We start from the raw sequence: 26,877 nt of genomic DNA on the forward strand, positions 1-26,877 counted from the left end.
ATTATTAGAAAATCACTGAAGCTGGAATTTAACCACGTTTTCTCACCTCTTTTCTAACATAACTATTTACAAGCGTTTTACATGGTATATGTTGCGATGGTTCATGACTTTAAACAGTTTTGTAGCTTCTATTTCTTCGCTGAGGATATCGAATGTTTTAACTATGCCGAAAGTTTCTTTATACTTCTTCTTGACGTCAGACAGAAGGAAATCTTCAGCAGTTGGATAGTTTTTGTTCAGAAATGCTAACATGTCCATTTTATTTTCTACCGGCTTCTCTGCTTCTTTCTTTAAGTCTGCATAGTCGTTTCTCATACGTTCTATCTCTTTGACGGAGTAGTTATATTTCCTAATTGCCGCTTTACATTTTGAACATTGCGGGTTCATTTTTGCGTTATACATTGAAATAAAACCAGCTAGAACAACTAAAGCGTCAATGGTTTTCTTTAACTCAAAAGTTGCTGGTTTTATCTGTTTATTCCATACTTTGCCTCTTCTATCTTTATCTCTTATCTGCCATACACATTCAGCAACTAACGAAACAAAGTTGTCGTAGGTCTTAAATTCTTCAGATTTATATATGTCAGAAACATTCTTATATACCATGTCGCAATCTTTGTCCATAACCTTATGGTTGCAATGAAATCCTAGAAACTCATAGTTTACCTTTCGTATGAACTTCTTTATTTCTACTGAGTCAGTTGCTTTGACTTCTATTTCGTCGAATTCAGGAATAGTGTGTTTTTGTTGCTGAATTTCAGGCAATTTGGGTAAATGGTCAATAATGTCCTGCATTTCATAAAGATACTGTTCATTTGTTTCATCTTTCGCACTACAGTCTAAATTACATGTTAAAAGTTCTTGCTTTATCTTCTGGATTTCTGTTTCGAAAGTATATGAAGAAGGAATGAAGCTTTTCATCTCTACTAACATAGATGTTGGATTCATGACTAACGAGTTTGGTGCTGTTGTTTGAATTGTTGTTGTGCCGATTGTTGAAATCATATCTTTTATACAAAATAAAAAAAATAAAAAAAATAAAACTAACTTTATTTTTTATTTCGGGAAAATTCATGAAAATTCAAGAGGTTAGAAAACGTGTTAGAAAACGTGTTAGATCTAACATTCTAACATAAATTATATTTTTGGTGTAAATTTCATGAAAATTCAAGAGGTGAAAAAAGAGGTGAAAAAACAGGTGAGATCTAACATTCTAACATAAACTTTATTTTTGGTGTAAATTTCATGAAAATTCAAGAGTTTTAGACCATGTTAGAAAACGTGTTAGAAAACGTGTTAGATCTAACATTCTAACATAAACTTTATTTTTGGGTCCTTTACACTCATTACGAAGAAGTCATGACAAAACATTTACGAAGAAGTCATGAAAATTCAAGAGGTGAAAAAAGAGGTGAAAAAACATTTACGAAGAAGTCTTGACAAAACATTTACGAAGAAGTCTTGACAAAACATTTACGAAGAAGTCATGAAAATTCAAGAGTTTTAGACCATGTTAGAAAACGTGTTAGAAAACGTGTTAGATCTAACCATCTACCCGACATTCTCGTCAAATACAAAAAAATGACACTTTTTCATTAGATAACTGTTATTTTTTGACGAAGTGAACGTTGACACTTCGTCAAAAAAATCCCTGAAATCATATCTTACATACAAAAAAATACAAAAAAAACTAACTTTATTTTTTCTATCCTAAGGAAATTCATGACAAATTCATGAAAATTCAAGAGTTTTAGACCATGTTAGAAAACGTGTTAGAAAACGTGTTAGATCTAACATTCTAACATAAACTTTATTTTTGGGTCCTTTACACTCATTACGATGAAGAAGTCTTGACAAAACATTTACGTTCATGTTTGACAAAACATTTACGAAGAAGTCATGAAAATTCAAGAGGTGAAAAAAGAGGTGAAAAAACATTTACGAAGAAGTCTTGACAAAACATTTACGAAGAAGTCTTGACAAAACATTTACGAAGAAGTCTTGACAAAACATTTACGAAGAAGTCTTGACAAAACATTTACGAAGAAGTCATGACAAAACATTTACGAAGAAGTCATGAAAATTCAAGAGGTGAAAAAAGAGGTGAAAAAACATTTACGAAGAAGTCTTGACAAAACATGTACGAAGAAGTCTTGACAAAACATTTACGAAGAAGTCATGAAAATTCAAGAGGTGAAAAAACATTTACGAAGAAGTCATGAAAATTCAAGAGGGTAGAAAAGAGGTGAAAAAAGAGGTTAGATCTAACCTTCTACCCTAAAAGTATTTTTCAATACTTTTTCAGCACTTTTCCGTAGTTATATATGAAAGACAATTCGAGATAAAAGTCATAGTACAATGGAATAATATGTTGCACACCATTTGTTGTGAACCAAACTTGAAAGTCAGAGAAACTGTTACTAGGTGGTTCGTAGAATTTAGAAGCAAAGTCATAAAAGTCCTTACCAATACATAGAAAACTATTGTTGCTTGAACTGAAACTTGCATGACACATAACATTTTGAGGGTCAAACACGTTTCTATAAACTGTCAAATCTGCTGGTGGAAGTATAAATTGAAATGGACCATCTGGTGGTAATGGTTCGTTCTGGTTTAGTAACCGAAGAAATTGTGCCCAAGAACGTTTGTCTACTTTCCAAAATAAAAACTCTGTATCTCTTGGAGGGTTAATTTCAATCTTTTGAAATGAAACGGTGGAGTTCATCTTGTCATATTCTAGTTTCAGATAGTATGTTCCATTTAGTAAAGAGTCGTATTTTTCTTGAAATTCCCAATAATATTTGTTCATTTGAGTTTGAAAGTCATTTAGAGTTTTCTCAAGACTTTCGTCTGAACGAACTGTAAAGATTCTCATTTCGTCAAATTTGTCTATTAGACCATCAGAACCTTTATACTGCCCATGAAAATATACTGCGAACATAAATGCGTTAGTTCTATTTGAAAACAAAACTCTTCTAAATCCTATTGCCTTTGCATCTGAAGGACTTTGAAGCCAACGAATTGGATAGTCAAACCTGTATGCTCGGGATGAAATTTCTTCATCTGAAATAGTCCTACCAGCATTTGTAAAGATATAGTCTAACGGTTTTGTATCTGCTACTTTTGTTCTTTGTTTTTCAACCTGAAGCATTTAATATATGTAAAAATATATTGTTTTAAAATGGTATGCCATTTCATATTTCTCATCTAACAAACAAGTTTCCCAACGGTCTTCTCCAACAAACTCAGCGTACATTTCAAATAAAATTTAAAAAATGTCACTTTTTTAAAATAAATTTTTACTTCATGCAATGTTTTATTTCTGTGCCGTCTTCAAGTATGCCCCAATACTTACGCTTGGAGAGGACATGAACTTCAGAAAATACCTTATCTAGCTTAAAACAGCCCATCTTTTCACCGACCATTCCCATTTCAATGAGTTTGTTATAGCCTTCTTCGTTCGTCATGAGTGCGTCAATGTTCTCATAGTAAAAATAATGTTAGAATGTGTTTTAGACTATGTTAGGAGCTGCATAGTAGCCTCCTTTTGCAACAAGCTCACTATGAGTGCCGCTCTCAATTACTTTTCCTTCCTTGAAAACAAGGATTCGATCAGCATTAATAACTGTTGCAAGTCTGTGAGCAACAACAATGGCTGTTTTTCCTTGGCGCACCTTTTCAAGTGATTCTTGAACAAGTCTTTCACTCTCTGTATCAAGAGCAGCGGTGGCTTCATCGAGTAAAAGTATTAGTGAGTTCATCAAGATTGCTCTGCTGATGCAGATTCTTTGTTTTTGACCACCAGAAAGGCTTGTAATATCAACTTCTGTTTTGTAGTTCTCTGGTAACCTCATAATGAAATCGTGTGCATTTCCAACTTTGGCGGCGTTGGCAATTTCACTATCAGTCGAATCCATTTTTGCATATCTGATGTTATCTTTAATGCTCATCGAAAATAAAACTGGTGATTGTGGGACAATTGAAATGTATTTTAGAAGGTTATATGGTGATATCTTACTGACATCAATATCATCAATTAAGATTTGTCCACTTTCAATATCATAAAATCTCTGAAGTAGTTGAAGTGTTGTTGATTTTCCGCATCCAGATTCTCCAACAAGAGCAACTGTTTCTCTTGGATTGATTGTAAATGAAAGATCATTAATAGTGTAATGCTCTGTCATTGGATACTTGAAAACAACATTCTTGAATTCAATTTTTCCTTTGATATCTGATTTGAAGTCATCACCTACTCTCCTATCAGTGATAATAGGTGTTTCAAGGATGTCAAGAACTCTTTCACCTGAAACATTTGCCTTATTGAAGTCATCAATCATCTGTAGTGCTTGAGTAACACCAATTGTTGAGAAGATCAATGATGGCACAAGAATCATAAGATCTCCATTCTTTATTCCCCATTCTGGCTTTTTAGCAATCATCCAAGTTGTATAATAGATGATACCAATGATCATGAACAATGAAATGGCTGTAATTGAACCATCCTTGCAGCCGATAATGATTGATGTTCTGTTATAAACTTTGTTGATTTGATTGACACTCTCCTCAAATTTGTCAGCTTCTTTCATTTCATTATCAAATGATTTCACAGTTTTGATAGCCATGATTACTTGTTCTGCCTTAGTCGATGCATTACTAACGCTCTGATTGAACGCATGCCATAGTCTTCCAACAAAATATTCTCCAATGTAATAAATTACAATGCTCAATGCAATGGCCGCACAAGCAATTAATGAAACTCTCCATGAGTATACGAATGAAAGGATAAGTCCGCATAAGGCTTGGATGATGTTATTGAAAACTTGCAAGAACTTTGCAATGTAAACTTCATTCAAAACTGCTACATCAGAAGTAATATTGTTGAGCAATGTACCTGTTTGGTTAGCATCAAAGAATGAAATGTCCAGGTTCATTAACTTCTTGTATATGTTCTTACGGATATCAGTTTGAAACCAAGGGCCAGAGCTTCCTCCAAGGATATCCTTTATTTCCATTACTATACTGTATGCGACGCAGTAAATAATGAGCTTGATGCAAATTTTACTGACTTCGGAATCAAAATCTTTTGAAGATGTCATAACATTTGCAAGATCACCCATGAAAATTGTGAGACAAACTGGAAGAACTCCAGCAGCGATAACAAAGAAACTTGCAATGATAAAAATATACTTCCTATCATAATATAGTGTGTCCAAAGGTGTGTTTAGCACAAACCTGAATACTGCGAATAGAAATAAACAAGTTACATATATATAAAGTTTATTTAAATATAATCACCATTGGATTCAATCACGCGTTCGCAGCGATCGATCCAGGCTTGAAAGACACGCTTTAAATCATCATGAGAAAATTGCTCAAATTGCTCTCTTACAAAATTTTCAAGATCATCTGGACTCGCGAATTCGCGTCCTTCAGCTCTCTTTTTTAGCGTGCCGAATAAATAAAAGTCAGAGGGTGCAATATCAGGTGAATAAATTGGGTTTGGAATAACTTTGACATTGTTTTCCAACAAGTAATTCATTACCTTATGACTTTTGTGAACTCTTGAATTATCAAAATGAATTGCAAACTTTGTTTTTGTTGTTTGGATTTCTCAAACTCATCAGAATTGATAATTTGAGTAAGAACATTGTCAATTAGATACTGAGCATTCATCGTATTCGGTTTTTGAAGAATATCAATTGCGATGATGCCATTCACGCCCCAAAAAACCGACAACATCATCATTGGTGTGTCAATTTTTTTCTTCGGGAATGTTTGCGGATTTTCATCCTTCGGGATCCACATGATTTTGGCTTCTGTTGCATATTGAAACCAAGACTCGTCCCCTGTTACTAAAAAGCGAAACTTCTTGGATTGATACGCACCCAATATAGAGAGGAGCTCTTTCGAAGATTGGACTCTAGATTTTTTTTGAACTGAATTAAGGTTGTGCGGAACCCAACGTGTATACGCTAGTTTGTAGTTCAAATAATTGTGCAGATAATAACTGACTGTTGTACGTGGTATCTTTGTCATCTCCTCTATCCTTCTGAGTGATGCTCTTGGGTCTTCATCTAGCGCTTGAAGAATTGCTTTGATTTTTCTTTGATCCGGCGATTTTTTGTCAATTTTTATGATGGGCGCCTTTTTGTTCATGAAGTGATACATCCTAACATGATACGTTACAGTGGAATAGCTAGGAGCATCCATACCGAAGCATTTTACCAATGTCTCGTAGATTTTTTTACAGTCTTTGCATTTTTTTGCAAGAGCGAGGATGTTTTCTTTATGATTCATTAAAAAAATGAAAAAAAAATCCCGCCAAAATTTCCCGCGAAACCGCCTCTTGTCTCAAAATTCATTTTATATCCCGGCATGGCGCCAAAATACAACATACTCATCATATACATATATTCATATTTTTTATTATATATTTATAATCAGCATATATCTCCTTTAATAGTCTCATATAGAGCGCTGTGCTAAACGCACCTTTGGACACCCTATATTAATTGTTTGGAGATTGTTGGCATTGGATTATCAATTTTCCCTAATGTGTAATTACTCATACTTGTAATGATGTTACCAAGGAAATAGAAAGTGAAAATAGGGAATGCTCCAGTAACAAGCGTTGGTATTAAAGATCCAATTGCATATGGATCTGTTAATAATAATGAGTAAACTTTTCCACGTCATTTTTTATTCTCTTCTTTCGAAAATTTTGTTTGAACTTCACAAGAGCTTGTGCTCATCGAATACTCGCTGGAACTCCTATCAGAGTATTCATGTGAAGATCGTCTATTAGCCGGCATTATGAAAAATGTTTTAATATCTGCTCAAAAAAATTTTATTTTTCAATTTGAAAAATCTACCGATATTCAAAAATATATGAAGTTAATTATGTTTGTTATATTGGTCTTATAACGAATTTAAAGTCGATCAAGTGTTGTTGTTAGTCATTCAAATTTTTGACAAGGATTGAAATTTGTATTGTTGATGAGTCATCAATTTATGATGATTATTGAACCACATTATCATTTGGCTAACATACAATTCTCAAAAGACATGATATTGACGCTTATTTTGTATTATTCTCGTCTAAAAATATTATTTGTATTAGCAAAAATATTATCATATCAGATTCATGAATCTCAGAATCATCTGGAATGAAGTTATTTTTCTGGATTATTTAATGAACTATAAAGATAATAGATAATATTTTAATATTTGCAGTCATTCTGCCAAATCATTCTCATTCCTCTATTTTGCATGAAATCTAAGCTATTGTTGCTTTATGGTTTGAAATTCACTAATACAAATGATAAAAATATTAAATATCATTAAAATTAGATTTTTTAATTGAATATAATTTATCAATAGGATCCTCTGTATATGCATGGTATCCAGCAATCATTATTCAAAAATTAAAAAAATGAAGAGTAAAATGCAAAGAGGTGCGATTCAATTGTGTATTAAAATAATACAATAAAGATCGACTTAATTTTATGTTTGAACGGTTACCCTTTCAAAGCATTCAATATCGGATGTAAAACTATTTTTTTTTTCTGACTGTAAAAAATAACGAAACCAAAAAATCCATTTCTTGACATCGCATTTAAATGCTTTGTCAAACCCCATGACATGGAAGAGATAGTCCTTGATAAAATGGGAATAACCTCTATTGAACCTGATCAATTAAAACTATTTCCAAATTTACAAGTGTTGTATATAACCAATAATAAACTCGAAATCCTGAATAATTTAGAACCATGCATTAGGTTGCTTGTTATTGATGCAAGAAATAATTTATTAAGCGAAATTGACCTTAGGAAGCAGACTTTTTTAAACGCGTTATACTTGGCCAACAACAAATTTGAATCTATTGAAAATTTCCTAAAGCAAACAGCAAATTTACGTAACCTTCAGATTTTAGATTTGCGTGGGAATGAAATCACTCAGAATAAAGGATACCGCCAAGCAATCATTGAAAAATTTCCAAGTTTAGAGATACTAGATGGTTTAGAAGTTACAAAAGCAGAGAGAAAGAAGATAACAATATCAAGAACGTTACCAAACCAGAAAAAGCCCTTATCTATGCTAGACTTCCTCAAATCACTTCCTCTTTCTGATGCTGATTCCAGAGTATTGCGTCGCGCTGACCAAATTAGAGCTGCCACTCAATTACGTTTACAGAAGGAAGAAGAAGAGAGACAGAAGATAGAACGTGAGCAAAAAGAACGCTTTGAAGCATTCGCAAACATAAAAAGAGCGCCTCTCCCTGATTGTGTTGGCTTTAAACGGGAAGAAGTTATAATTCATAAAAACACAAGCGAAACCGTTAGAAGAAGATCGCGATCTAGAATGTTTATAAAGGCGTCTACATTCCCTGAATCAGCGAAAGACGAAGGAACTTCGTTCTTCGAAATGATGAATCCAACCTTGCCAAAAATCCCAACAAGAAGGTACAATGAAGCGGTTATATTTGCAAAATAATGAGAATTGTGTATTTCTTATTCCTGCGAATTGAGCTGAAGAAGAAATCCATATTTGTTTTTTTATATGATATATTATTGAATATTATTATAATAAATTATATTTTCATGCGATAATGATGTTATTCTTTTCATATGCGCTGTCTATTTAATAGATACGAATTGACATAATTTATGTCTCGTATCTGCGGAGGAGTATATGCTACTAAATATGTTTTTGGTCAATAAGATTGGATTAAATATCGAAAGAATCATGCTTTGAGTGGCAAAAAATATAACTTGCAGTAGAATTATGCATATGTTTGGCTTTGTCCTAGCCTTACTTGCAGAATAGATAGTATATTGATTTGTTCTTATCATATATTAACGTGATAATCTTTCCCAAATTTAAGAAATATTGAATCAGAGTAAATTATGTGCATTTTCGAAGTTTTAAGTTGCTGGAACCGATTTACAATATATGCTACTGATCATTGTTCGTATCTCAAACACCAAATCAGCTGAATAAAAACTAAGATATAAATTTTGACCCTGTGTTTTCATTAATTTGTTCAATAAGTAATGATCAAAATAATTCAAATAAGAGTAGATTAACAAATCAGGTGAACATCATCGAAATGAAATCTGTAATCCCAAAAAACAACCGTATAAGATGAAATATTATTGAGTAAATAAAAATACAACGATATTATTATTTTACAATATATACATCTTTCGGAGTTATTAGTTCCCATGGCCTGCAGGTTAAAACATCTGGGAAAGTGATTTTTTGGTTAAGAAGTGAGTAAGTGCAATAGGCTTCCGCAGCATTTTCTTGCTTCTTCGGTTCCTCCTTAGGTTCTGGGACCTTTTTCTCCTCAAGATCGTTATAATCCATGTAATGATTGTATAAATACTTGTGCCATCTATTTTTGACGTTGTTTCCACTTCTCCCAACAAGGAACTGTGCAATTTTCGACCATGAGTTGCCATATATCTTGTTCTTCTCAATGATGATTCGATCTTCTTCTGGAGTCCATGGTCTTTTAACTATTTCCTTGAATAGATAGTTATTATATCTATCCCTGCACTGTCTAGATGTTCTTCCTGGCAATTGCTCACTAATTTCTTCCCAGTCTTTGATTCCTTCAACTTGTACTAGCTTTTTTAGTATTGCATCCTCTTCTGGAGAGAACCTTTTCCTTGTAGTGGAGAAACTCTCTCCATACGTGTTGTCAGATGAGCTATCACTCATTAATAATTTTATTCTATGTTCTCAAATATGAAACTCTCTCAAAAATGTAGTTGACCTTAGATTTTTATGTTTGTACAAAAAATTATTTTATTTAATACACTGTGTTAAGTCATTTAATATAATAAGAACATTGTGTTTTTCAGAAAAAAAATTGAGAACTTCCGACATTTGTTTGTTAAAAATAATATTACTCTTATGGTAACTTTCGGAATTATATTTTAATTATTTTTATGAATTGACCGTTAAGTCTCAAAAGCTAAAAAATTTGAATTATTTTCAATTTTTAAAGGCAATCTATGGGATTTCAGCATCGAATTGGAATACTCTGATTGTATTAGTCATATAGCGATAATCGAAAATCGCAGTATTTTATCGCTGGTTCAAAATAATTGTAATGGTCCTCTCTGAATTTTTTATTTTTTGAATCCCGTTAATGAAGGAACGTTCAATATACCTTTCTGTATTTATGCTCTCTAGACCATGAATAGTAATATTATTAAAATCAGATTTCCCGAAATTATTTTGTTCTCATTTTTTAGAAAAATTGATTTTATCTGAATATTGGTTCAATAATATTCACTCTTTGTTTAAGTTCCTTGTATAGGTTCTGATTATGTCATATAATGATAACATTATTTAACTGTATTTTTTATTCAAACATCGAAATTTTAGATGTCCATTCATTTTTTAAAGATTTTAGAAGTTTTCTCGGTTAAGCATATTATATCAATTATACTGTTTATATGAGTGTCGGATTAATCTAAGTTATGGCTCATTTAATAGGTTAGAAACAAATATTTCTCTCAAATAATAAATTTCTTTGGATGATCGGCTAATTATTACATAATAATGTATCTGAAAAAATATTATAAAATCTTGTGATATTCATAAAGAACGGTTTTATGAAGAACCTTCATTGAAATTCCTAACAAATAATTGAAATGGAAAATTACAATACCTTTATTTGTATATGATTATTTGATGTTCAAGTTTTTATCTTAAATTTTTACAGATTGAATTGACATCAGAAAATTTAACTATGCTTACTTATTTTTATGTTTCCTTTACTTTATATCGGTAATAATGTTAAACTGAGAACGCCTGTCAAAGCCTGTTAAATTGGTGTTTGATATCGGGAAATCAAACTTTTCACAAATTCAGAAAAGCTGTAAGATATGAATTTTCTCTTTTGTAAATTGTATTAATTAATGCAATATTATGTCATGGTCTACCGAAAAAATGGTTTAGGAGAATTTTCAGAGTCAGAGAAATGAGAACCTCAAAGAAAATTTACAGGCATCAAAAATTTACAGGCAATTTATGAATAATCATTTTGTATTAGTACTCCAAATACAAGATAAAACGCGTTATCTTCGATTTTATCATGGCCGAATTAAATCAATAATTTTCAAAAATCCATTGTTTTTGACTGTTATGAATAGACATTTCGGACCTATATCCAAAATATAAGGAGTTTTAATAATTATTTGTAATTCATGTGTAAGTTGCCGGACAAATTAAATTGCTATTTTTTTATGCAACCCATTTAGGCTGTTTATAATGGTACAAATAGATATATGGCCCTAATCTTATTCCAAATTTGGAAGATTATGCCTATCTATTGCAAAATTGCTAAAAAAGCCCATTATATATTTCTATGTAAACTATACAAATACAAAAAAATTCTGAATATCTGACAGAAAAAAAAATCTTGAGAGAAAAAAAAAATAGTAAAATAAAGCCGACTAAAAATATTAATATTTAAATACAATCTATAGTTTTTCTAGGTAATATATAAAGAGATCCTGACTTAATTAACACATTGTAACAGGAACCTCTCATTGAAATAACCGCATCAATTATTTCATCGTTCAAACAGAAAATTTTCTTATCAAAAGTCAATTCGATAGTGTCAGACTCTAAAATTACACCGTTCTTGCACCCGAGCACAATGTAATCGAATCCTTTCGATGTTGTATATGTTTCTAGAGATGTCACTTTTTCGTTTAAATGACACTTTTTTACAAAATCTCCATTAATTGTGTAAAGGAAAATTTCGTCATCTTCGGTTAAAATAACAATAAATCCCCATCCACTTGTAATCTTCACCTTGGATATATCTACATCGAAATCCAACGAAAGAACATCTGTATTTCCTGATAAAGAATACAAACAAATGTTTCTTTTTGAGTAAACTAAAACAGAATGGAAAGAAACTGAGATTTCGACACCAATCGCATCTCCATTGTAATAAGGAAATGAATTAGATCCATCAAAATTGGGTTGAAGAATCCTTACAATGTTATCGTCGCCAATAATTGCCATGTAAATTTGGCAAAAATTGAAATAAACAACTTTTGAATTCAAATTAATTGTTTTGTCAACGTAAAAAACGAAACCATTCTCGTTAACAACGCATTTGTCGCCAAAACCAACAATTTCTCCTTGTTTTGGTACCCTCATCATATCTTGTGATGAAATACATGCAAAGATAATTTGTTTTTCTGTACAAATACTCACAAAATCTTCGAAAATTTTGCCTTTTTCAACAACTTTTTTCGTAAATCTTAAAATTCTGGTTTTGACAGTTGGTTGTGTCAAATTGTCACTTTTTGGTGGATGAGGTTTGTCAAATATTTGAGCAGGCATTTGACCGAGGTGTTTCAATCCCAATTCCAATGTATTTATCTGTTCTTTTGTCAGATTTTTTTGGTCCCAAACATTGTCATATAAATCTGGATTGAAAATGTTATCTGACAAAACCACTTCGTCACCTTTTTGTTTATAACCGAACATCAAATCAATCCAATGATTTAAGTTCTTAGAAACGAAATCAGACTCAAGAGATTTCCTCATTTTATAAACGAATTCAAAAGGAGAATTATTTGACCATTTTGGAAGCAAAACATTTCCTTCGTTTTCCAAACCTAAATTAAATTTATCTTTGTTGAGAAGGAAATCTAGATAGAAAAAGAACTCAGGAATTAATTCTCTGAAATCATTCATATCATTAGAAACATTTTCAAAGAGTTGTTCTATTGATTTGAACTGTCTTTCAGCTGTATCAAATTTTCCATCCTGAATGTCAATGTGTAAAGAAGTAAATGGTTCAACTCTAACTAATAAAAGGAATAAAGTCAATGGACAATTCGGTCCATTAGAATATAAATAATACTTTTGGTCATTTGTTTTCAAACATTCCATTAGTTTCTTAAGCATTTTAAGTCTGTTTTCGTTCAATGCACCAATGGGTTTCGTTAAATCCCTGTAGACATTTTCGTCATTTAAATTAAGCTTGTCACTTTTATAATCGGTCAAAGTCCAAGGGAAAATTGGGTATTGATTTGAACAACGGAATGTTCGACCAGAAACTAAATTCAAGTAGATCAAATACGAGAAATTAGAAAGCTCGCCTTTCACCCATTTCTGAAGAAATTGATCGTTATCTTCAACGATCATTTTTCTTGAAATATTTATGTCACTTTTTATTTTTTCGATTTCGTTTGAAAATTTATTTCTTTCTGATTCACTGCGAAATCTCAAAAAATACGTTTTTCCATTGATCAAAGACAACAAAGCTGAATCGAAATGATGCAAGTAAGTCGTGTGTCTGATCAATCCAATTATGTCGTAACGTATTTTTTGACTTTTTCCGGTTGGAAAATTGACATAAAATTCTTTTTCGTAAATTTTGACTTCAGCAGTTTTTTGTTTTGAAATAGTGATCCATTTGATTTGGAATGAACACAAAGAAGGTCTAAATAATGAAGAATTAATTCGATCGAAGTTTTCGACCTTTTTTGTGTCACTTTTTTGAGAAAACAATTCAATTTCTTTGTTTAAATTTTCTGCATCTTTGTGGTCATCGAAATTATGGTTAACTTTGAGTTTGAAAGGGCATGTTGAGTAACATCCTGTTTCATCTCTTCTGTAGTGTTTCTTTTCATTAGTTTTCCATGTCAAAGATGAAGAAGAAACAAAATTTTCGACGATTTTCCATGATTTTCTTCCTTTGTACAAATCAGATTTCATCATGTGTAGTTCTCCTTCAACAGAAAGAGCCCAGAGGGCTGATAAATCATGGTATTCCATGTTGTATTTGATTCCATTTTCGAAATAACTTTTGATTTCGTTTATATTTTGAAAATCAAAAGAAAAATCTTTCGAAAAATTCTCAAAACAAATGAAATCATTAACAAAACATTGATAATCATTTGATTTTGTTAATAAATACATCTTAAACATTAAGAATCTTTCGAAATTCTTTTTGTTTCTCGAGTCATTTTTCGAGAAAATGTTTTCAACATATAATTCGAAATTTTTGAATTTCGAACTCAACAAAAAATAACAAATAATATAAAACAAATCGTCGCATTGCATTCTCTCTAATACACTAAGACTATTAAAGCATAAATGTGCATCAATCCATTCTCCATTGGAATCTAAATTCAATTGAAATGTCACTTTTTGCTGTTTCAATTGAATTTTTTCAATAAAATTCAATAAATCAGAGAAATTCGCGGTATTATTAACAGTTTGTTTCATCTCGAACTGCTCAAAAATATCAGGAGTTACAAAAGGAGATGACATAAAAAGTGACAACATAACCTTATTTTCTGAATTAAAGAATACATAATTTTTGAACAAATCAATGAAAATTTTTGAAATATCTTCTGTCAACAAAATATCTCCTGAAGAAATATAAGTAATAATCGCATTCAAAAATTCACTTTTTGCATTACAATTAATTGAGAGGAAATCGATCATTGTAAATATCATTTTCCATTGTAAAGGATCACACAAAACTAAGAACCTCAATAGTAATTGTCTTGTATAAGAGTTTGTCAAATGTAAAATGAATAAAGGATAAATAAACCAACATTTTTCAGCTGCAAATTCCTTAGAAGGATAAATTCCTGAGAATAATAATTCAATTGCTTCAATTTTTCCAATTTTTTTCGCTGCAACACAACAAATAATTAATAAGGAATAGTCTGTCTTCATCATGTCTATGTATATTTTCAGTTCTTCCATTGTTATGCACTCAAAATTCTTTGCAAAATAAATTAAAATATCCTTTTTGTCATGTAAAATTATTTTGTTACATGTCAAAAAAATAAAAATTTCCAAAACCAATGGAGCAAAATCAGAAATTTTTGATAAAGTCATCAATAAATCAATAGTTTGGTTTGCAAACTCAGAAACAGGACATGGATTAGTGTGTATAATATTATTCAAACACACTAACACGAATTTGGAAAATTCTCTGTCAGGATTTGATTGACAAAACGAAATCATTAATTTGAAATTGTTTAAAGAGAATTGGTTTTGTGCAATCAATGTAAGAATTGTCATAAATAATGATCTGAACTCTTCCATTGGTATTTCTTCCTGCTTTAATGATATTTCTGGTCTAAAATTGTGTAGTTGTGAATATAAATTGTAATGTAAAGAAATTTGACACAAAAACCGTTTAAATGGTTTAATTTTAGCAATTGAAGAATAATGAGTAGGAATTAGTTCATTTGCCCAGTGTATGTAGACTTGGAGTTGGTCTTCGCTTCTTGATTTTGACCAAATTGTTGAATTCAGCAGAATTTCATTCATCATCTGATTTTTTAGTTCTGTTTGCGTCAAGTTCAAATAAATTTCGTAAAATTTCTTGTAGAGTTTGAATGTGATGAATTCAGTCGGTCCATTTGTAATTAAGTAGAAAATGATGTGGAATCCATCTCTTTTTAGGAAAATTAACTCTGATTTCTGGTTGTAATTCAACATCAGTTCTAAAAGACAAAGAACTTTTTCATACAAATCTTCATTCATTTTTATTTGATTTTCTTCAATTTGTAAATTTATATCTAAATTTGTTGGATCATTTTCTTTATTTTTATTACTACTGTTTTTATTTGTTTCATTGTTGTTTAACTCATTTTGTTTATTTCTTTCTTCTTGGACTCGATACTGTTGATTTTCTTCTTCATTTTGTTGATTCTTAACATTTTCTTCTTTGTCATTTTCTTTACTTTTCTCTTTTTCTTCTTCATTCTTGTTCATATTTTCTCTTTCAGATTCTTCTTTATTATTTTTAATAACAACTGAGTCGTTTTTCACTTCATTTTCTTCTGTTTCTTTTTGTCTCTCTTCACTTTCTTTTTTATCATATTTGTTCTCATTAGAATTTGCTTCATTATTTTCTTCTTTTTCAGAAATTTCCTTCTTTTCAGTTTGATTTTCATCATCACTTTCTTTTCTTGCTTTTTCGTTATGATTTTCATTTTGATTTCCTTCATTTTCATTGTTTTCATAAGAATTCTTTTCATTATTTTCTTCTTTTTCAGATATTTCTTTCTTATCATTTTGATTTTCTTTTTCTTCTTTATTTTCTATTTTCCAAGAGTTAAACAAGTTGAAACACAAGTCAAATCTGCACTGATTGACGAGTACAGAAGAAAAGTTTTGTTTTGAGAAAGAGATTTCTTTCGATTCTTCGAAAACGAAAAAGTTTTTGATTTCACTCAAAAATCTGAAATCTTTTTCTTTGATTTTTTCAATGTTTTGCTGAGAAATTAAATTGGAAATCAAGTAATTACTCAACAAATGTTTTGATTGAACACTATTCTCAATCATTTTACTGCCAACAGTAACAGTCATCGTCTCTTTTATCTCAGAAGTCATAAAACAAATCGTTTCATCATTTAGTGTCAAATTTGTGTCACCTTTTTGAGAAATTGACAAACTAAAGAAATTCCAATTATTTTTAATGAATTTGTCGTGGATTGAATACTGTCTGTTTGTGTCCTCGAACAAAATACTGTTTCTTTCGATCAAAACTTTCATTGGAGAAAAATTTTCAAAATTAATTTCCAAAATCACAGGAATTTGCTCTGATTCTTCATCATTTTGGTCGAAATAGATGTAACATATGAATGTGATGCCTTCTGTAACTGGAATTTGATGTTTCTTCTGGTTTTCTGTCAAATAATTTCCGAAATTTGGGGTTTTATTTGACTTAATAAGGTGTTTGAACATGAATTCATATATAAGATCCCTGTTTATACCATTGTTGTCTTGTTTCAAGTAACAAATCAGTTTTTGGACAAAAATTATTGAGCAATAGTTTCTGGAAATCATTTCTAAGATGTTTAATATCTCTGTTTGGTTCTGTGGAGTGATTAACTCAAGGATGTTGATGTCTAATTTGTAATCTTTCACTAAAATTTGGAAAATTTCATAATTATCATGCAAACTACTAAGAATTGGCTTTGCCCTGTCGAAGTTTCCGTCTTTAACTAGCTCAATAATTAGAAATGTTACATGAATGGCCGATTTCTGTGTTAAATTTTCCAAATTTGAATAATTCAAGTAAAAATCAATGAAATTATCAGATAATGGATGCAGATTTGATGATACTGTAGCCATTATTTGTGTAAAATCTGTTAAAATCTGTGTTTTTTCGATTAATTTCAAAATTTCTATTAAATATTTCTCCAAAAGTTGAGGATTTCTTATCAAGAAGTGGTTTTCTATCAGTGAAAGTACGAAATCATTGAACTTATCTGACGAAATGTGATCAACTTTTGAGATATTCAGATATGAAATCAAATCTATTAAAATTTCAATGGAATCTTCATCATGGATGTAAAATCTCTGCGACATAGAGAAGTTTAGAAGCACTGCACTGATGATATCAACGTTGTTTTGTTCTAATTGCAAAAACTTCTTCATTTGCTCCAAAACAAACTTCCTACATGGTTTTTCACATACAAAAGAGAAGAATGTCGATACAAAACTGAAATCTTTCCAAGATAATTTAATTATATCGACGTATTGAAGGGAAATTTCGATTAATTTAAAGAGAAGTAAACTGTTATTGTCTGTATCTTCATTTCCCTCTATTCATTTCAGCTGAAAATGTTTTGATAATCTGGAAAATAAGGAAATCAGCTCTGGAGACTCGTAACTCATTTTTACAATGATATTTATGTTCTTTATGAAGGTTCTGAGTACATTTTCAAACACAAAATTGTAGTTTATCGTTGAATTTAATAAAAATGAAATTGATGAGAAATTTTTTTCATCTAAGATGATATTTGTGCCATATCTGACCAATTTACCTATGTTGTCATCTCTTTTATCAGTTTGGAACACTACAGGATGAAATATAAAATCTAATAAACATTTTTTCGTTTTTCTGAGGGTGTAAAGTAGTAAAGCGTAAATTTCCCAAAAATTTCCTTTATCGGCTGCTTCCTCGAGCTTTCCAAACAATGTTGAAGTGAAGATATTTAAAAGATACGCGTTTGTACTCAAAATTGCATGAGCAAACATCTTGAAGTTTTCTCTTATGTCTGGACTGATGATTTTTGATGTAGAAATTTGTTGTTTTACGAATTCTGAATTCAAATCAAATTTTATTTTTGAAAAAGTGTCTGTTTTTATTGGTTCGTAGTTGACTGCGTGGTTTTGTGTCGAAATAGTTGGTTCTGTCAATGTATTTTTGCTGTATTCGACGTAAAAAGAAAAATCCGAATTTATTACTTTCAAAAACAGTTTTTGAACAAATTCTTTGATGATTTCACCTGATTTATTTTGGTTTAGATATGGATTTATCAGACAAAACAGAGAAATTGCTTCTTTTCGCAGATTAAACAACATTTTTTTGATTGAATTAACGAGAACCAGTGCTTCTTCTGATGTAATCTCATTGTTCATCACGTATCTGATCGCAAAATCAAGTAAAGTACTCTTTTCATACAAAGATATATAAGCAGGAAGCAGAGGAAATGATTGTTTCGTTGGCAATTGCTCAATATTGTAATATTCTTGCAAAAATATTTCGAATTGTTGGATGTTTTTGTGTTCTTCTTGATAAAAATAAAAAGAAAAAAGATATAAAACGATTTTCTTAATGATATCATGTGTTGAAAATGCAATCAATGATTTTAAAAAGATAAGTAAAGATTCTGTTTTTTCTTTATTATCTTCTAGTTCTTTCCAGTAAAGAAATGAATACAATAAATATGAAATGCAGAAGTCTATATCTGTTTGATTTGTATTTTTATGAACTATGAGTATTACTAAGTCATTGTTCTGGAAGTTAAAGTGAGATTCGTTAGTATCAGATTTCGGAAATGGATTATTTGAAAAAAAATCCTTTAATTCTGGATCAAGAGGTGATTTTTCAATCTGTTTAAGCTTGGCTATGACTTCGGGTGTTGGATCAGAAGAAATATCTCTGAGCAAATCATCCATTCAGTGGCCAATCAGATTTAAAATGATTTAAAGAAAATTAATTAATATACTACAAATGAGAAATTTATTTGGTTCGTGTTGATTGAATGTCGACTTTTAAAATGAAAATATGAAATGATTTATATAAATATATTAGATTTTCATTATTTTGGCATCTAGAACAAGAGGGCAAACTTCATGGTTCTTTAACCCAATATGATTTTTTGTTAATAAGAAACGAATATAAAAATTAATTGAAAGAATTTTTAGGGTGAACTTACGCCCATCCGATATTTATATCAAATTTCTTTCAATTGGCATGGTGTGCCATAGAAAATCAACTTTGAGCATCAGAATTGAAGGTTGTGCCATACAGGGATAAGTGCTTTATGTGAATATCAGTTTCATTTTCAAAATTAATATTGTTAATTGAAAACATTGAATCAAAGTTAATATTAATAAGACTTGCATGCTATTTGATGTTACATTTACCTTATCAAGTATTTCATAGTTATTAATTCTATGAAGATATTGTTATAACAATAAATATATAAATAGTTGTGACACTTTTTACGGGCTTATAAATAAGCCCGAAAAAGTATCAAGCAACTATTAATATATATATACTCACTTTTTAATCGTCGTCCTTCCTCTCAAAAAGTGACTAATATATTTTGAATATATATATAGTTATTTATTTTAAATAGATATTTTTAGTTATTATAAAATTATAGAGAATTTAAGTAGTCACGTGTTGCATCTTTAGCAACTGAGAGGGCGGTTTTACCCTTATTATTTGTTGCATCTTTATTAGCGCCATTTTGAATAAGATACTTGACGACCTCGAGTTTTCCTTCCTTTGCTGCATAAATGAGTGCCGTATTTCCATTTTTAGACTTTGCTTCTTTGTCAGCCTTTGAATTATTAAGATGTTGAACAACATTAAGATGTCCATTACGTGATGCAGAAATAAGAGCCGTATATCCATTGTTGGGAATGGTTGCTTCAATATTTGCTCCGGCAGAAAGAAGAAGTTTAACAGCTTCAAGTTGACCTTCCTTTGAAGCGAAAATAAGAGCATTAATTCCAGATTTCGTCGTTGCTTCTTTATCTTCTCCAGCGTCGATAAGATATTTAACAACTTTATTATATCCCTTTCGTGATGCATAAATAAGTGGAGTCCAGCCATCGCCGCTTGATGCTTCTCTGTCATTTGCAACAGATATAATATATTTGACTATTTCAAGATGACCATTAAGCGCTGCAACTGTCAGTGGAATTTCACCATTCTTATCTTTTTGTTCTCTATTAGCACCGGAAGCGATAAGATGTTTAACATTTTTGAGGTGACCATTTCTTGATGCAATAAGCAATGGTGTGTCTCCATTATTATCCTTTACTTCTTTGTTGGCTCCAAGAGAAATAAGTAGAATTAGCGCACCCTCATTTGAGTTTCGAGTTGCACAAATTATTGGGGTATCTCCACTTTTATTCTTGACTTCTTTGTTAGCACCAAGAGAAATAAGCTGACGTATAACTTCAAGATTAGAATTACGAGATGCGCATATGAGAGGGGTATCTCCATTTTTATCTTTTGCTTCAATATTGCATCCTTCAGAGATAAGATATTGAAGAACATCAAGATTGCATTGATGTGATGCATAAACCTGTGATTTATTACCTGATTCTTGGCAGAATGGATGTTGAACGACAGAAAGATTATCATTTCTTGAAGCCCAAAATAGTGGAGTTTCCTCATTGTTGTTCTTTGCTTCTTTATCAGCTCCTGCAGAGATGAGAACCTTGACAATGTCAAGGTGTCCTTGATAGGATGCCCAATGTAGTGCTGTTTCTCCATTGCTGTTCTTTGCTTTGAAATCAGCTTTAACTGAAACAAGATGTTTGACTACTTCTATATGGCCATTGCATGAAGCATACATGAGTGGTGTCCATCCATATTTATCCTTGGCTTCTTTATCAGCGACAATGGATGTAAAATATTGAACAATATTAAGATGTCCTTCATGTGATGCATAAATGAGTGGTGTCCATCCATCGTTATCTTTTTCGTTTTTGTTGGCACCAGCAGAAATAAGATGTTTCACGACCTTAATGTGGCCATTGCATGCTGCTGAAATGAGCGGAGTCCATCCTTTATTATTCTTTGCTCCCGTGTTTGCTCCAGCAGAAACAAGATATTTAACGATGTCAAGATGGCCTTGACTTGATGCGAGGATAAGTGGAGTAGATCCATTCTCTTCTTCATCCTTTTCTTCTTTATTGCAGCCACATTCAATGAGTGATTTAACAAGTTTGAAATTACCTCTTGCTGCAGCTTCATGAAGAATAGTTCTCTTCAAATTGTTTGTTTTTGTGCAAAGCCCAGCTTCGAAAGATTTAACCATCATATTTTGATAACCATTATCTGCAAGTTTGTCAAGGAATATGTAGATATGCTCGAAGTCGATTGAAACCTTGTATTGTGCAATCTTTGTAGGAATGTCCAGTGGATTGAACGAGCGTGGATTTAAGGCGCGGATATCATTTTGGCTATCATCTAATACTCTAATTAAGGCTTGGCAAAGAGATACACAGATATTTTTGTCGTTATCTGCATCAATTAATTCTTTTAGATGATAAAGTGTCAGTTTGATGCAAAATTCAAAATGAATCCCTTCATACAATGGATTGAAGATATTGCTGTCTTCAGTCAAGGAAATGACGAAATTGGCTAATGAGTCCTCGTCCTTAACTGAAATGAGATCGTTGCAAATAATCTGTTGGAGAATGCTAAGTCCAAGTTTCTTGGAAATTAATTTGAGCTTATCGAGATCAATTCCATAGAAGTTTGCTGATATGAAGTTAATACACTCTTTTAACTTGTCTTCATCTGAAATATCAAAGTAAAATTCAAGCAATTCAATACAATTGTTTTTGTCAATCACCATATTATTAATGACGTGGGCTTGATATAAATCAATTAAATCTTGGATTTGCAAATTGAGACCAACACGAAATAGATCCTTCAAGACAATTTCATTGCATTCCCATGATTTCTCATTAAATTGGAAAATATCATTTAATATTGGAAGTGTTTCTGATGATTTTAACTCTGTATTTGAATCAACACTTTGAAAAGTATTGTCACGCATGTAGTGTGAGCATATGACCTCTGAAAATGTTATTGCAAATGGTTTGCTGGATTCGATTTCCTGCATTTGGTTGTTCACTTTAATTGTTACTTTTATCTTTTCGCTTTTTTCATATTTGTTGATCCTCTTAAGATATGGATTGTTCAGTTCGATCTTAACCATTCTGAATATTGATGGAAAATTTGAAAAATTTTAAAAATTCAGATGTAATTGAAAAAAAAATTAAGTTAACTAAAATAAGAAATAAGATATTATAATAGCAAAAATTGCCGAATTAAATTCTTCAGAAAATTTGAGATGTGAATGGTATTTTGAATCTTCAATAAATCAAAAATAAAGCACATTTTTAGATTTTCTCGAACATTGGATTCGTATTTTTAAAATTTAAAAAAAATTGAAACACATTTAGAATTCAAATCATTTGAAGTTATATTGAAAAATATTAAATGAATACTTAAAAAAATTAAAGATAACTTGTCTGCTGGAAAAATTATCAAATGTTAAGATGATTTTAATGTTAGGATATTAACAAGTTCTCTAAAATGCTAATTCATCCACTTCTAATTTGCTGGCAAATTTACAGTTTTTCAATATCGAAATAGAAGTGTGTCTGATGTTTTATTTTGTGGAATTTTCGTTTTTTTATTAATAAATGATCTAACATTTAAATTGTATCCAGTAAAATTAATGATCAAACGTTCATTACTATCATTTCCTCTCAATTTTACTTTACAAAATTGCAAGCATTCAATTGTTTTCGGACGATGTAATGTAATAAACAGAAATTCATCAAAAGTGACAGCTCTCAATTTTTTGACATTTGTAAATTCTAAATTGAATGAGAAAAATGAAATAATACTAAGCATAATACAATATTCTAGATTTAATTATAATTAGGAAAAAGTTAGTTTTGAGAGTACTTTTCATAGGCATATAGAATGAAATCTTCTGAAAAATAATATCACATAAATTCATATTATTTTCTAATATATAACTATTTTATATAAAAATCAAATTCAATGATCTTAAAAGCGAAGGATAAACCTCAAAATTTACGAATATAATGAGTGGGAATATAATGCTTATCTATCATAAAACCATATGAAATATCAATTTTTGCTTTACGCCTAATTTTTGACGACAATTAGCAAAAAATGTTAAATGTTAACACTCAGTCCATTTGAATATGAAAAATAAAATTGACTTTGATTAAATGTTTTTATTTATCATGCAATTCTTCTTGCGACCAAAGATTTGAATAAAAGTTCAAAAAATAAGATAGCTTAAAAAATAATATACGGTAGTGTTTACTAATAGATGAATAGTAAGGAAGTCAATTTGGAAAATTGTTTTCACTTTAGGAGAATATAATTTTCCATTTGGAAAATTTAAAAAGTGAGACGCGCAGGATTCGAACTTTTTAAAAGTTGATTTAAATAAATTTTAGTGTGGAATATAAGGATAATATCATATTTAAAATAAGAATATACTAGTTTAAGTGGTATTAATTTTTTTCGATAAATTTGAGAGTATGTACGTTTAGGGCATGAAAAGTGTCAATTCGCTCAGCGAAAGCTGAGCTAGCTTCGTTCTCGAAAGAATAAGGAAGGAGTGAAGGAGAATGATACAGAAGTTGACACATTCATATCATTTCAACAAATTTTGATCAAATTGAAATTCAATAAAATTCAATTCAATTCATATCCTTCAGTCAGTACATTGATATCCTTCTGCATCACAATGATAACTCGGGCATCAATAGTTCTACAACTAACTCAGAAAAAACAAGATTATTACTTCCTGCTTACAGCTTTTAAAAAGTTTCGATGATAAAAATCACTCTACTCTCGTTTATCGACATATGGTGATAGTAGGTAAACATATTCTTATCGATATTAATAAAAATATTTGTACGAAAATCTTATCCAATTAGAGAGTTATTCATAAAGTATATGATAATTATAATTACTTTATCTTTGTTTTATCTTTGAATAAACAATTTAATTTAATTTAATTTGCATAATTTTTTTTAGTTGAAAAACAGGAAACTTATTTGAGTTTGTATTATTTTTATCGTTCAATTCATTGTATCAGTGAGTGATCCAGATATTTAAGATATTTAGAAAAAAAATTATTAATTTGATTAACAAATTTTAATCAAAATAGCAAAAATCTATTTGATAGCTGTAAACAAACAATAATTTTTATTTCAAGCAAAATCACTTATTTTCATCTAAACGTATAAAATTGTCAATTTTATGAAAATAAATTGAAAATCTCATGAAATGTAAAGGAGAGTAATATTTTTCAATTTTCTTTTTTTCTTTGTCTCAAATATTTTCTGTTGGGAATTTTCTTGTTATCAAAAAATAATTTTAATATTTGTTTATTTCATTACATACAATAAAATTTTAAAAACTCTATTTCTTCTCAAGAAAATTTTTTCCTTCATATGAAGAAACATTTTGTTCTCCATTTGATACTGAGTCTAAATCTCGATTTTTGAATTTTCTTCTTTCCAAATTTCTTTTTTCCAAATTAGAAGTTTAATTCAAATTTTCAATAGTTTATATATTTTCTCAAACCGTCTCAGATTTTCTCACTTTTTAGGGATTTTCTCTCAAAATATACAAAAATAGTAATATCAATACATGTGTCTAATATACTTTAAAACCATCGTGACAAAATTCAAAAACGAAGAGTTCTTCTCTCCAAATTTTTTTCAAAATCAAAAAAATGAGATAAAAAAGTACGTTTGGAAAATTCATTTTTAACATTTTAGGAATTTTCTCACTTTTCTTCCAAATTAGTGATGCGAAAAATTCCCAAACATATGGGGTTTCTCATATCCCGTCCCCTATCGTTTCCCCAATTCAATTTTTTTTGGAATTTTATTTTTTTTCCCGCCCATTTGAATTAAAAATGGGCGATTTTCGTTAATGTGATTGAAATATCATAAAATTAATACGTATTTTAGCTAATAATTCTATTTTTATACAATATTCTCTCATTAAATCAACATTTTTTTCTAATTTTAATTTTTAATTTTTAATTTCTTCATAATTTTAGCGATTTATGCTCATTATTAGCAAATAAATAATATATATAATATACTTATTTCATTTTATTCAGATAGGTCTTTGGGATTGGGATACCTTGTCCAAATTCAGAGGAAGTTTGAGAGGTTGGGATGGGGTAGCCCATATTCAATTATCCCAAGTGTACTCCACGAATTTAAAATTATATTATATTATTGATGACATATCTAAATTTATAGATAAAAATTTCAATGCGTACACAATTTTTTTTGAGAAAATTCTTTTTTTTTACTTATTTTCATTCATAAAAGCTCACGTGAACTTAATTAACAACTGAGACATTTCCTATGAAATCATTTAATGCCGTCAAAATAGACATGTCTAAGCTGTTTTGAGTGACTTTCGCTCGATGTCTGATGCAATATCAGACATCGAGCGAAAGTCTCTCATATTGGCAACACATCCATACGATCAATACTATAGCTACGAATTACAAGCCTGTTTGGGCAATTTTTGGCCGAGTTCTGATTTTTCATTAGATCTCGAGCGAAAGTCTCTCAAATTGGCTGCCAGTTCATAAGAGTGAAACTCTAGCTACGAATTAGAAGCTTGCTTGAGAGACTCTCGCTCGCGTTGGGATCTGCATCAGAACTCGAGCGAAAGCCTCTCAAAGTGGTAAGACCTGCTCATTGTTGAGCAGGAGCTGCGTAATGTGTTCGAGCAGAGTGAGGCTCTTCTAAGATCTTCCTTGTGATTGGAAGAAATTAGAAGAGTCTCACTCTACTATTTTGTAATTGTATGCCCTGGCCTTTGAGTGACCAGGGCTGCGTAATGTGTTCGAGTAGAGTGAGGCTCTTCTAGATCTTCCTTGTGATTGGAAGAAATTAGAAGAGTCTCACTCTACTATTTTGTAATTGTATGCCCTGGCCTTTGAGTGACCAGGGCTGCGTAATGTGTTCGAGCAGAGTGAGGCTCTTCTAAGATCTTCCTTGTGATTGGAAGAAATTAGAAGAGTCTCACTCTACTATTTTGTAATTGTATGCCCTGGCCTTTGAGTGACCAGGGCTGCGTAATGTGTTCGAGCAGAGTGAGGCTCTTCTAAGATCTTCCTTGTGATTGGAAGAAATTAGAAGAGTCTCACTCTACTATTTTGTAATTGTATGCCCTGGCCTTTGAGTGACCAGGGCTGCGTAATGTGTTCGAGTAGAGTGAGGCTCTTCTAAGATCTTCCTTGTGATTGGAAGAAATTAGAAGAGTCTCACTCTACTATTTTGTAATTGTATGCCCTGGCCTTTGAGTGACCAGGGCTGCGTAATGTGTTCGAGCAGAGTGAGGCTCTTCTAAGATCTTCCTTGTGATTGGAAGAAATTAGAAGAGTCTCACTCTACTATTTTGTAATTGTATGCCCCGGCCTTTGAGTGACCAGGGCTGCGTAATGAATTCGAGTAGGATTGTACAATAGCTCGGCAAACGCCGAGCAAATTGATATAAACGTACATCCCACAAAAAATGGATTGTCAAAATTTATCCCAAATTTTACAAAACCGCAGCGGTTATGACATCCCAGGGCTAAAAAAATTCGGAAACTCGCATCTCTATTCCAAATTAACATCCTTATGAATAGTATATAAATTCTATTAAAATGGATTTGATCCAAAAAAATATATAAAATTTGATCATAAATAAAATCGTTTTAAATTACTTCTTCATTTAAATGATAACAATTATTT

The 26,877-nt window shown here is 30.8% G+C and overlaps 9 protein-coding genes and 1 pseudogene across 10 annotated transcripts, besides 6 other annotated features; 1 reads left to right on the forward strand and 9 right to left on the reverse strand.

Moving 5' to 3' along the window:
* Positions 1-66: 66 nt before the first annotated feature.
* TVAGG3_0199130 (organellar and viral DNA polymerase type B) lies at positions 67-1,005 on the reverse strand (the record flags this gene model as incomplete). The annotated part of the gene is made up of 1 exon (XM_001319492.1): positions 67-1,005. One exon carries the CDS (start codon positions 1,003-1,005, stop codon positions 67-69), a length of 939 nt encoding a protein of 312 aa, XP_001319527.1.
* Positions 67-1,005: a mobile genetic element.
* Positions 1,006-2,290: 1,285 nt separating this feature from the next.
* TVAGG3_0199140 (uncharacterized protein) lies at positions 2,291-3,151 on the reverse strand (the record flags this gene model as incomplete). The annotated part of the gene is made up of 1 exon (XM_051226270.1): positions 2,291-3,151. One exon carries the CDS (start codon positions 3,149-3,151, stop codon positions 2,291-2,293), a length of 861 nt encoding a protein of 286 aa, XP_051111256.1.
* Positions 3,152-3,299: 148 nt separating this feature from the next.
* Positions 3,300-3,467, reverse strand: TVAGG3_0199150 (uncharacterized protein; the record flags this gene model as incomplete). The annotated part of the gene is made up of 1 exon (XM_051226271.1): positions 3,300-3,467. The coding sequence occupies one exon, from the start codon at positions 3,465-3,467 to the stop codon at positions 3,300-3,302; it is 168 nt and encodes a 55-aa protein (XP_051111257.1).
* A 45-nt stretch (positions 3,468-3,512) lies between these two features.
* On the reverse strand, positions 3,513-5,117 carry TVAGG3_0199160 (ATP-binding cassette sub-family B family; the record flags this gene model as incomplete). The annotated part of the gene is made up of 1 exon (XM_001319493.1): positions 3,513-5,117. The coding sequence occupies one exon, from the start codon at positions 5,115-5,117 to the stop codon at positions 3,513-3,515; it is 1,605 nt and encodes a 534-aa protein (XP_001319528.1).
* An 84-nt stretch (positions 5,118-5,201) lies between these two features.
* Positions 5,202-5,229: a terminal%2Cinverted (terminal inverted repeat of Mariner transposon ID:TVAGG3_0199170).
* Positions 5,202-6,506: a mobile genetic element.
* On the reverse strand, positions 5,282-6,410 carry TVAGG3_0199180 (annotated as a pseudogene). The gene has a single exon. A coding segment is annotated over exon 1 (1,129 nt).
* Positions 6,479-6,506: a terminal%2Cinverted (terminal inverted repeat of Mariner transposon ID:TVAGG3_0199170).
* A 1,067-nt stretch (positions 6,507-7,573) lies between these two features.
* TVAGG3_0199190 (uncharacterized protein) lies at positions 7,574-8,609 on the forward strand (the record flags this gene model as incomplete). The annotated part of the gene is made up of 1 exon (XM_001319494.1): positions 7,642-8,493. The coding sequence occupies one exon, from the start codon at positions 7,642-7,644 to the stop codon at positions 8,491-8,493; it is 852 nt and encodes a 283-aa protein (XP_001319529.1).
* A 574-nt stretch (positions 8,610-9,183) lies between these two features.
* TVAGG3_0199200 (RNA polymerase II transcription regulator recruiting protein) lies at positions 9,184-9,726 on the reverse strand (the record flags this gene model as incomplete). Its single annotated transcript, XM_001319495.1, has 1 exon — positions 9,184-9,726. One exon carries the CDS (start codon positions 9,724-9,726, stop codon positions 9,184-9,186), a length of 543 nt encoding a protein of 180 aa, XP_001319530.1.
* A 1,761-nt stretch (positions 9,727-11,487) lies between these two features.
* Positions 11,488-17,451, reverse strand: TVAGG3_0199210 (beige/BEACH-related family; the record flags this gene model as incomplete). Its single annotated transcript, XM_001319496.1, has 1 exon — positions 11,488-17,451. One exon carries the CDS (start codon positions 17,449-17,451, stop codon positions 11,488-11,490), a length of 5,964 nt encoding a protein of 1,987 aa, XP_001319531.1.
* A 159-nt stretch (positions 17,452-17,610) lies between these two features.
* TVAGG3_0199220 (uncharacterized protein) lies at positions 17,611-18,978 on the reverse strand (the record flags this gene model as incomplete). Its single annotated transcript, XM_001319497.1, has 1 exon — positions 17,623-18,978. The coding sequence occupies one exon, from the start codon at positions 18,976-18,978 to the stop codon at positions 17,623-17,625; it is 1,356 nt and encodes a 451-aa protein (XP_001319532.1).
* Positions 18,979-19,658: 680 nt separating this feature from the next.
* TVAGG3_0199230 (ankyrin repeat protein family) lies at positions 19,659-22,271 on the reverse strand (the record flags this gene model as incomplete). The annotated part of the gene is made up of 1 exon (XM_001319498.1): positions 19,686-22,271. One exon carries the CDS (start codon positions 22,269-22,271, stop codon positions 19,686-19,688), a length of 2,586 nt encoding a protein of 861 aa, XP_001319533.1.
* Positions 22,272-22,881: 610 nt separating this feature from the next.
* Positions 22,882-22,918: a mobile genetic element.
* Positions 22,882-22,918: a terminal%2Cinverted (terminal inverted repeat of Banshee-A3 transposon ID:TVAGG3_0199240).
* Positions 22,919-26,877: the final 3,959 nt, after the last annotated feature.

This window comes from Trichomonas vaginalis, chromosome IV (assembly GCF_026262505.1).
Source record: "Trichomonas vaginalis G3 chromosome IV, whole genome shotgun sequence".
NCBI classification, from domain to species: domain Eukaryota; phylum Parabasalia; order Trichomonadida; family Trichomonadidae; genus Trichomonas; species Trichomonas vaginalis.